The sequence below is a fragment of the Corvus moneduloides genome, chromosome 7, assembly GCF_009650955.1.
Source record: "Corvus moneduloides isolate bCorMon1 chromosome 7, bCorMon1.pri, whole genome shotgun sequence".
NCBI lineage: Eukaryota > Metazoa > Chordata > Aves > Passeriformes > Corvidae > Corvus > Corvus moneduloides.
In genome coordinates this window covers 17,828,774-17,840,091 of record NC_045482.1, presented here as the reverse complement: position 1 = coordinate 17,840,091, position 11,318 = coordinate 17,828,774, and the positions used below count along the sequence as shown (strand labels likewise).

Here is an 11,318-nt window from a genome sequence, read left to right as displayed (position 1 = left end):
ACACAAGTACAGCATCTCTAACCACTGCTTTTCAATCATTCTTTATCCTAAAGTAAACTCATTATTTCTCCTTATCTGCAGATGTCCTTCCTTGTATGTAGGACCAAAGTCCTCTGAGCATTAGTGCTGTGCTGCTGTGCAATGGCAGACAGGAGAGGAAGAGAACAGCTCACCCCAGCTCCTGCCAGGCTCGCTGCTACACTCCTGCTAAAGCCAACACGTGCTTTTGTCAAAGAAGTAACTGTGGTTGTCCTCAATGTAACAGTCTGCACCACCAATTAAATAAAAGTAAAATTTATTTGGTATAGGACAGAAAAATAAGGAGAACAAAATCACTTACAAAATACATGTTAAGCAAAAAATTTCACAGAACCAGATTAATATTTTATAAAAAGCTCAAACTTTAAGCATCTGATAGAAATGTTACTTTCTGCTCAGCCTGTTTTATGTTTCCCTCTCTCTTGTGTGGCTTTGGAAGTCCAAATTTAGATGTCTTCCTCTGCACGCATTAGTTTACACTAAGGAATATTTATCACAGACACCGTATTTCAAAATGGCAACACACAGAAACGGTTACTCCCTTTTTTAAGATATGTAGTTTCCATTTTTTCTTTTTTAGTCAGCACGCCCACCTGCTGCATACTCACTGAGACCATATACACATGCCCTGCTTCTGCCTGAGTTACTCCAATACTCCCCTCTTTGCCAATGCTCCAGTTTACCTTTTAACTGAATGGTCCAAACACATCCATCCTACAGGCTACAAGGTCCCTGTTTTCTTCCAATGTACATGAAGAACCATTCCATGAATTTGCACTTAATGTGCTCCTGGATATCTTAGGTGAGAGATTCTCCTTATTTTCTGGTGAATACTGTTTGAAAGATTAAAGCTCGCACAATCTGTGTTACATGGAGTCAATGTACCGCTGTAACAGGTTGTTTGCACCCAGCTGTGAGACAAAGCTGTTGACACCACTGTGATGTGGAACTACAACATGCACATTTTATACCATAATTTTTACTCTAGTACTGGTAACAACATTCAGCCAATTGGTTTTTATTTCCTTGAGCAATCTTCTCTTTTCCAGCGTCCTGTGGCCAAGGGGCCCTCTCTAGGTCTCTCAACATTTGACATTCTGCTTACAATAATCTTGGTTTGATCACTTAACTCCATTCTTTTCTTCCAAGGCAAAAAGTACCCTTTCTATTTCCATACTTCTGCACAGAAAATTGTTTTGTTACAATACATGTGAGGCATGATAGCAGTTTGGCTCCTTTATCCTCTGCTCCATGACAGATCTGCTTCTACAAGTGTCCTGTAAACAGTTGATGCTGCAAGGAGAAACTACCAGTTTTTAAAATGACAATAAAAGGAACTTCTTTCACAGTTCTGTCTTGCAGAAAAAAAAAATCCTTATGATTCTTTTAGTGTTGGGAAACGCTGGCTTTTAAACAAGAACTTTGCAATGTTATTTATTTCATTTACAGAAATATACACTTCCTGAATCACAAGCTGAGTTTCCTTTAACAACTCTGAACATTCATCACTGTGACCTCTTCACACAACAGCTGGTGCAGAAAGTCATAACAAACATAACATGTGCTTTTCTTCCAAAAATATAGAGCAGAAATTATTTTTACATGGTACAAAATTATTCTCATTTTATTTACGGAGTTGAATTAAACAAAAATGAACATCCGTGGCTGTTGTCACGCAGTCTGAGCCTTAGCAATAACATTAGAAGATGAGGTGTGAAGGTTTGTAATACAATGCCATTGAAACAAACCCAGCAAATCTGATATGCAAGCAGTGAACCAAATTTAGTTCTGTAACCTATGCAACCACACTGAAATCAGCTGGGCTGTGTGGGCAGCAGTGTCAGACACTGGTTTTGGGACAGGTCTAAATTTTCAGAGCAATCCCAGCAATTGCTTGTGAAGCCAACCAGGGCCCACATACACCTCACCAACACACACTGATCCAGTGGTCTCTCCATACACTGAGCTCCACCTGGAGTTAGCAGATCAAGCACATAACAACAGCAGGGCTTGGCTCAAACACTGTAAAATGCTACTGTCGGCACTGTTTATGTTAGGACCTGGAAGAGCAACATCTATTAATTCTTCTATTGAGACACAGAAAAGTTGACTAAAAAAGTCATAAGGCACCATTGATTCAATCTGTTTTGTATTATTCTTTTTTAACACTTCATAGTGAAATAAATATTTTAATACTGATCATATTGTAAATAGCTACTGCTACATGAAGCAATATATTGAATGATAAAAGGCTGCATTGTTCTGGAATATATCTAAGGACTTTTACAGCAAAACATATAAATGGAAACGCTGTTGTTATGTGAACAAAAATGCCTCTTTCTGCAGTGTTAAGATATTTTACATGTATGCCAAACATCTCTAAAAAAAAAAAAGAATTGCTAAAACCTAAGCAGCTCAAGATTCTTGGCTTGTTAACTGGGGGCCTTTTACATGGCACATTTTAAAGTGAAACTGAAGCTGGTTTTCCAAGTCTTTGGTAGTGGTCCAGATTTCTGGTCAGAAAACCTTGCTGAAAAGATCAAATACAGGATAATTTCTATGATACAGAGAGTTGGCAGAACACTGGGCAGCATTTTCATTGACTTATCAAAATAAAACAGTCATGTTGGAAGCAGCTAAGTTATAAAAAAGATATAATTTCTGGAGGGCTGGGGTTTTTTTTTGGCTGCATAGCTATTTGGATATTAACAAGGATTTGGCAGGTCAAGGTATTGAAAATACTGTATTCTTGAATTCAAAATATTTTTCCTTAGAAAGTTATTCTGTACTTCGGTTTTAAAATATGAATACAATAATTTATCCTTTAAGTTATTATCCTAAAAATCTTATTTGGACTTCTATTCACAAAATAATATCCAAAAGAGATAGGCACTTTGTTTAAGTGACATCCATAAAATACATATACAAATTCAGCATTGTGCCAGGTTTGATCCCAAGGTGCACCTGTCACATGGAGGTCCCACCAATATCTGTTTAAGAAACTCTTACAGCCACGATCCTGCAACTGGATGTAGATACATCCCTGCGCCTGCGCATTTAATTGCAGGTTCAAGACCATAAACAGTAACTTAAAATCGGTCATTAGATATAAAACTGTAAAAAACAGGTACATGATCAAATGCTATCACAGCTAACAAGATTTTGTAAACAAACACTGAAAAGACCAAATTAAATTTGATCTGGCCAAATCTGACTCTGGTCTCATCCCCTTCAATGCGATGTCCAGGCTGCCAGGCAGAAAGTGGATCTGCCCCTCCCCACTCACAAACAGAGCAAAAGCCCTATGCACAGACATTTCAGTAGGGTCCAGACTCTCTGGCTAAATTCCCTAGATTTTCAAGGACTGACCTCATTCTAGCCACAGAGTGTACTTAGGATCATGTCTCCCATGCTAGAGAAACATTTTCTTAACCTACATGACTAGTTTTTATGTTTTATTTTGGGTTTTTTTGAGCAACACCCATGCATGGCTGCTGACACAGGCTTGGCAGGGATCCCAAGGAGCACACTGAAGAAACATACTGCTGATGAGACTGAGGGGTAATTTTTCAGGGCTAAACTTCAGAGGTCCAATTAACAAAGAACTATCATTCACCAATATTTCAAATCCAGAATGATAATCTTCCTTAATTTCCAAAGGCATTTTATACACACTTAGATCCACTTGTAAAATTCACTCATACAATGAGCTCTTTTCTCATACACAAATTCAAAAGCCATTAAACATATTAACCACTTGTCACAATGTTAGAATACTTTACTCTGTCTTCTATTAATGTAAGCCTTGCAGTTCTCTGTAGAGACTCCTTTCAGCAAAGTTTGAAAGGACAGGCTTCGTGGCCAACTCAGAAGACCAAATCTTTCCATTTCTCTTGAACCAGTGCAGACACCAAATTTTGGATGCTCCCACTTGAATGCACAAACCTCGGACCCCCTTCAGAACATCAAAGGGCTTTCACTTAGGAACATTTTTCACCTTGGCTGCTCTACCATAATGTAAGTCAAATACAAGCTCTCTGTTACCTAAGTGCCAAGAAGCTTTATAAATCAAACCCCATCATTTAGTTGTACCAAAGAAACAACTGGAAAGCAGTCTGTGGAGCACTGGCATTAGTGATGCTTTACAGGAGGAGCCTGAAACTACAGGCTGCGTTTGCACCCAGACTACTTTCTGAGGACTCTTCACATGCAGTATCAGGCAGAGGGCATTACAGTAATCCAGGGTACAGATGACATGATGTGCGTTGGTCCACGTAAGAGTAGGAAAGAATTAGGTCACAGAACACATAACACTACTAAAAAAATAGGAAAGAGGGGATAAAACAATATACATATTTTTATGCTGATGAATTCTTCACTTGTGCTTTTCTTTGGAAGATTCTCTGCAGATAAAAACAAGGCCAGAGACACTCCATCCTTGAGGCAGGATGTGCTGTGCATTGCTTAAGATTTGCTTGACTAAGCTTAAGTGAAAAAGTTAAAGATGAACTCTATATCACCATGTAGTAGGTCTATGGCTTGCAGAAGCAGATGGGCTGAGTTAGGCATGCAAAGAAGGATCCAGGGGACTCCTGGCTATGCTTTTTACCCAGCAACTGTTTTTTTAAACATCAAATACTTTATCATTAAAATAACACAGCTACTGTACCCAAAGTGAATGAAACAGCTTCGTTCAAGCTCTATCAAATTCAAAGCCAGACCTCCCATGGAGCTCTCCAGGGGACAGGGTTGGATGCGGTAAGCATGACGCACGTACGTTGTGTAAGGTCCACAAAATGCCTGCAGTATAAGCGAATAAAACTCATAGCTTTGAGCAACTATAGTCCATAAGCCACACCTATTACTTCTGTAATAGAGACTGAAGTTTGTTCCAGCTGACAAGCCAAAAGTGGAAATCAATCAAGACAGACAACTTTCCAGTCATGTGGACAGGAGAGCTGACCCGAAGGAAACTTGAGAACAGATGTCACCCAAAGATGGGCCAGAACCCATTTCACCTTGGTATCGGTGGGAGCGGGGGGGCACCTCTTTCTTTTCGGACAGACCCACCTAAAAGAGAAAGAAGGTTTTTTTGTGTTACTCTTCCTGGAATGCTCCTTCTTTTGAAGGAGGAGTTTACATCCAAGCAATTAAGTAAAGCAACTGGTGAAGATCTACTAATTTTCATGCCTGGCCATTAAAAAAAACCAACTTTGTAGAGTTTCTGGTTAGTTTATTAAACAACATCAGAACTTCAAACACTGTAAAATAACGTTTTTAACCAATGCTGTCCCTAATGTATGGAAAACACATGTATTTTGGTCCATTGTCCCCTTCTCTAAACAGACTGATAGTTCTTGTTAGCCCTACTAACTTATGTGAACACACAACTTCTCAGTGCTACTTGCAATACATGCAAATCTCAATGAAAAGTGGCAAACTCTAAACACAGTAAAATTTCAAAGCTCTTAATGTTTTTCCCTGTATGAAGATTTTCATAGCAAACTCATAAAAGGAAACACAAAAAAATGCATATGTTACTTTGCCTTCATTTGTGGACCAGTACAAATGGGATGAAAGGTAAAAGGGCAAAGTGAAGGGTCAGAGACTAACAGGAGTCTCTGCTTCAAACCAAACCTTCATCATCTGGAAACAGGAGAGAAACATCTGAGTGTACAGATGATTACAGGATAACTATGAGCCACCAATGTCACTGGTTGTGAAAGAAGTCATTGATCCTTGGGTGTATCAGGCAAAATACCACTAATGAAGATAGGAAACATTCATGCTGCTGGAGAAGATGTTTGAAATCTGAACTGGAACAGCATGTAACACCAATTGGAAAAGAAAAAATCAAACTGAAATGTATACCTAAGCAGCTCTGATGATCAGAGACGATGGCTTGGAAGCAGAGTGTAGTACATCCGGACTGAATCAGCCCATCAAAACAAGAACTGAGAGGACTGTTGTCTTAAAAAACATGAGGAGTTTAACACACAAGAAGAGAGGGAAACTAAACTCAAGGATGATGCTGGCATGAAAATAAATGAGTTGTGCATGAATTTAGATGGGAAATGAGGAGAAAGTCCTGAGGGATTTTGTGGTTCTGGCTACCTAGAGCAGAAGGGCTGACTATAATGGCAGAGCTGGTCACTTACAGTACGTTTCAACTTCGAAACCAAACAATTCCCCACTCAAATACAAGTTTAAGAGGGCTTGTACCTGTGAAACTGCATTTAGCTTTTCCTGTGTGGTGAGGAAGAATGACCAGACTGTTAGTCGGAGAAGTCTGGAAACTTCAGCATCCAGACTCTTTCCCATCCACATTGGTTTTAGGACAATACACTGAAATTCCAACTTACCTCTACTTTCATTTCTTGCTAGTTTACTGGGATAACTTCTATTCATGGGTACATATGGCTCTGGAGGTGGCAAATCAGATATCGGATGAAAAGAAAATCTGCTTTCCCATTCATCTGAAAAAATCCCATGCAATTCAATCATTAGTTTTCTGACATAGCTTAAGAAAGTAAATTGACATTAACATCATGTTTGATGCATGTTCTATGTTGCAAAATGCTTACACAGGTGAGAATGGAACCAGCATTCTCTTAGGAAGCCAGGGAAGATGATGCTTTAGGTTAGTTTGGGAATGAAAAATTTTTAAACTTTGATTGATCAATTTGCCAATTTAATGCAAAATCTTGTATCAGGAAATCAGCCATAACTCCAACTAAAATAAGTGTTACTCTCCCTTTCATGTGTAACAGATCTGCTTTTATATATATATATGTATATGTATATATTCTACCAGAACTGCCTAGTTTCTCCTGCTTCAGAACAGTATTTTGGTCCTGGTACAGAACTTCCTGATACTCATGTGCCATTGATATATAGAGCTCAAAAGCATCATTAAAAGCACACTCCTATAAGCATGGGGTTTTCTCTCTTAATATTTATACTGGAAGAAGAAAATTTGGGGCCATTATGCTAAAGTTTATGACAGAAAATCCTATATATAATTACTGTCAAAAATGGAAAAATATGTGACTTGAAGCTGTATCTCTTTAGACTACAGAGGCCTTTTTGCTGTACTTATTGAGTCTACAGAACTCTAAAGAATAAAGCAAGCTGATCGGTTTCTCCACTGAAATAATAGGAAATGTTCCAAGAGCTCTGTTCTGCACTTGGTTTTGAAAGCCTAAGGAAGAAAGTGTGGGCTAATTTAAACTTCATCATTTCTTCACTTACTTGCTTCAGGACTCTGCAACCATAACTTTCTTGTGATATTGTGATATTTTACTGCATAATGTAATGAACAGCTGAGTAAGTTCTACCTGGCATTTGTACATGTGGTTATTTGCTGGCATCCACTTTTTCTATGTTTACTCCCAAAGCTGCAATCAGAAACTGGAGTGTAAAGGAACTGCATGTTCTGAACCCTGCAAATGACTTGTGTAGGAAAAAATATGCCTGTGATCCTTCTGCCATACCTGATGTGTAAAGATGTTTCAAAAGCGTGAGTTACAGTTTCATTTTCTGTTTGCTTTTTCTAACCTTATAAATGTCAGAAATACCAATTTTGGCCTCCCATAATTAACTGAAGGATTTATGTGTTCTATGTAAATAGAAAACAATTGAAAAGCATGATGAATCTTTAAAACACAGCAATCTTGGACCTCATCTTTTCAATAAACACTAGCAGAAATAGATACTTGACATTTTCAGTAATGTTCTGACAATCCCTTCCTTCATCTGTTTTTCAGCTTTTGAGTCATCTAACTTGTTCCAACTTCCAAAGTGTCAGTGTAGCTGTGGTTTGAATTAATATTAGAGTTGAAACAATCCCCTTCCTTTTTTGAGGGTATTTTTCAAAGGGTTATTTCGGAGACTGTATTGATGACTTTGCAACTCTGCTCTAGGTAGAATATTTATCCTGTTCTTACTTGACAGGGTTAACTGAGACTCAAGTGACACCTCTGTTGGTCAGAAATCAAAGGCTGGCACTAGAAACAAAGTCTCTATCGCAAACCTTTTTTTAGGTATTAAGGCCAAAAGCCACTACACCTTCTCTGTGGAGGACAAACAGCTGGGAGGATGGCTCACCATCACCTGGATCCTGGAAGCCGTTTCTGACAGCTGCTGAAGGTGGCGGTGGTGGCGGCGGCGCTGCTGAGCCTGGCCGGTCGGGGGGAAGCGGAGGTCGTGGTCCAGCTCTCTGGCTGTCCAGCCCTGCTCGGGAAGGCAGCTGGGGAGTAGTGGGCAAAGCCCTGGAAGTGCTTCCGTTCCTGCTTATGGGAGGAGGTGGTGGGAGCGGGCCTAGAGCAAAGCAAGAGGCAAGCACACAAATGCTGTTAACGCCAGGGGTTACTATGCCAGTGGAAAGCGACTGCCTGCATTCCAAGGCCTCCCGCTAACAAAACGGGCTGTTTTAGGACCCTTGGCCCCAAGGGGTAATGGCCCTCAGCACCCACTTCCCTGCTCTCCAGGGCTCTCTAGGGATTTAGTGCTGATTTGGAGAGTACAGCTCAGAGGAGCAGGACGTATCTAAACATAAATACACTGCAGTGTCCATGTTCCCATTTCCTGTTGGGGTCTCTCCCCCCCCCCCCCCCGCCATGTAGCCCTGGGAGAGGGGTCCTGGGGACAGACATGGGGTCAGCCTCGTTCCCCATTGGTTGTTTTGTGTTCCCCTGCGTGGGCAAGGACCCTCGGGTCCCAGGATTGAGCAGTTCCTCGGCAGAGCCCCGGCCATGCGGCTGGAGAAATAAACATCTCTGAAACATCTACCAAGAATCTGTCGGTCCATATATATTTCTTTTCCACGGGACTCCTGGTTTGATATATGCGTGTTACAGTAATCCCCGCTGTAACAATTTCCCTCTGTAGAGGTGCTGGTCCTTGAAGCTACTTTTAAACCACTCTAAATCGACAGTGGCCACAACAAGCAGAAGTCACAGCTGGAATTCAGGGTGCTGTGGAGGTCCAAACCGTAACACATTTCCTTTCTATGTATCATTGCAAGGCAAGAGGACGGAAGACACTTGCTACCCTCAGAGGCTCTTTGTCCATAGGGGTGGTCCCCTGTGGGTGTGACAGCCAGCATCCGCGGTGGTGCACAGGGGAGCTCAGCCCAGGAGTGGCTGCATTAAGCAGCAGCTCATCAGCTCACTCATTTATAAACAAAAGGGCTGCATGACAGGTTTTTCGGTGGAGCATCTCCATCTCCCTCTAAACTGGAAACAGACCTCACACATAGACTGGCATTTCCAGTGTTTGTGTATCTGTAACTGGCAAGGATGAAACAGGTCAAATGTGAAGGCACAGCCCATGTAATACAGACCCAGGGCTGTCCTGAGGGCAGGGGGAAGGGTGCTTCTACAAGAAAAGTAAATAAAGACAGGAAAGCTGCTGCTGCCAGGGAAAGAAGTGCCCATGGTTAGGACACAAGAAGGTGAAGCAGAGGGTGTGGAGAGTTACGCATGTTCAAAAGTCTCACTACCTCTGTTTGGCACAGTTGGGCAACTGACAATTATGCTAATTTTGAATAAATGCTTCCGTGTCCTGATGAAATCTATCTACAGACATGCACTTTGAAAAAGAGAGCGGTAGATATTGTGTCTCCAGCAACAAGCATTGAAACATGTTTCAAGAAACATGCTGTACTTCTTATTTTACAAATTACTACAGTTTGCCTTCAGGGAATGGTTTCAAAGAATGAGAAGCATTCAGCAACTTTCAGAATAGTTTTGCTTGCTCTCTCTAAACCTAGCTAAACTTCATTGTCTATACTGAACTACTGCAGAATAGGTGTATTTATGATTAGAATGTATTGCTACAACTTCCTTCTACTTACTGAGCCAGAAGAAAGGTAGTGCAGGTTTGCTAAAACCATCTGCAAAGAGTCAACTAGGAAAGCGCTGGTGGAAGGCTATCACAAAACAAACTCTTGGAAGTGACTGAATAACTGCAGACACTCTCTGCAACTTTGATCCATCCTCCCAGTCAACTGTCATGGGATTTCTCTGATTTATTTACTGCAGGGTGCACTAGCGTTGTGCCATCCTCTGGGTGCACAACCAGCTCTACAAAGCACAGTTTCAGGACCACTATTTTCTGTAGCTGCACAGCTGCTGCAGGTGTTGGAGATCCAGGCTGGTTCAAGGAGCTGGAAACCAACATAGATAGCTGTCTGTGGGAGTTCCCAAGACATTCAATTCTATTGTCTAGGACTGGGCAGGCTAGAGATGATTTCTGAGTTTATTTCAAAGGATAAAATGAAAGGCAACTCTATGGAGTTTCCCAGCAGTATCTTCTGTGCATTTCTCCTCCTGATGTTACAGGGCCTGACTGTGCCTAAATTCTCTCATCTCCAAAGGGACAACTATCAGGTATTAGACAGCTGAGTTATGATGTGCAATTCTTAAAAGTTATGAACAACAGCTGTCACAGAGGACAAAGTACATTATGAAATAACTCAAAGGAAACAATCCTACTTTTAGTCTAATTTCATATCTACATATGGTAAGTAACAACACTTAGTCACACTGTAACAACTGCAATTACATTTAACAACTGCTGGCTAGGTCTTTTATTAAACCTGTTTGTATTCGACTGTGTTTGTGTCTCCCAACACGTAGAGGGTCAGGTTCCGCAAACCTCCACTCGCAAGAACGCCACCATTAACTCACGCTGGTTGACTCAGGAAGTCAGATGCTGTCACCTTACCAGAAGCTTCTTTGCATCAAAGAACGTAATGGGGAAATCCCGTTTGCAACCCTTTTCAATTACAGTGACTATAATCAAAGTTACCGGATCTGCAAAAGTACACGTGAGCACACTGGTGATTCGCTGTGACTTTCCTTAAGCCACCACGATGCCCATCAACCCTCGCTTCCAACTGCAGAATCCCTAGTGCCCCCAGGATGTCATCCTGGGATGTGTTTGTTGAGCACGTGAAGCCGGTGCGGGCATGGCCAAAACACCCTCGCCCCGTGCCATCTGTCCCGGCCGAAGCACCCTGGCCCCGTGCCACCTGTCCCCGCTCCCTACCTGAGCGGCCGGGCGGGTCTCTGACGGGCGGCGGCGGCCTCTCGCCGGGCGGCGGGGGCAGCGGTCCGGAGCGGCCCCCGCCGGGCGCCGGGCACGACCCCAGCGAGATGTTCCTCTGCGGCAGCCGCGGCATCTCGTCGCCGCCGGCGGGGGCGGGCGGGACCGGGGGCGGCCCCGGCCTGCTGGGGGGCAGCGGGGGCGCCGGGGCGCCGAGGGCGGGCCGGGGG

At 42.2% G+C, this 11,318-nt stretch overlaps 1 protein-coding gene across 1 annotated transcript in view; it reads right to left on the bottom strand.

Moving 5' to 3' along the window:
- Nucleotides 1–278: 278 nt before the first annotated feature.
- Nucleotides 279–11,318, bottom strand: part of WIPF1 (WAS/WASL interacting protein family member 1) — a 56,276-nt gene continuing 45,236 nt past the window's right edge. The window contains 4 exon segments of the mRNA XM_032114464.1: nucleotides 279–5,109; nucleotides 6,402–6,515; nucleotides 8,146–8,358; nucleotides 11,092–11,317. Of these exon segments, the coding sequence (XP_031970355.1) occupies nucleotides 5,054–5,109; nucleotides 6,402–6,515; nucleotides 8,146–8,358; nucleotides 11,092–11,317 (609 nt within the window). The 3' untranslated portion in view covers nucleotides 279–5,053.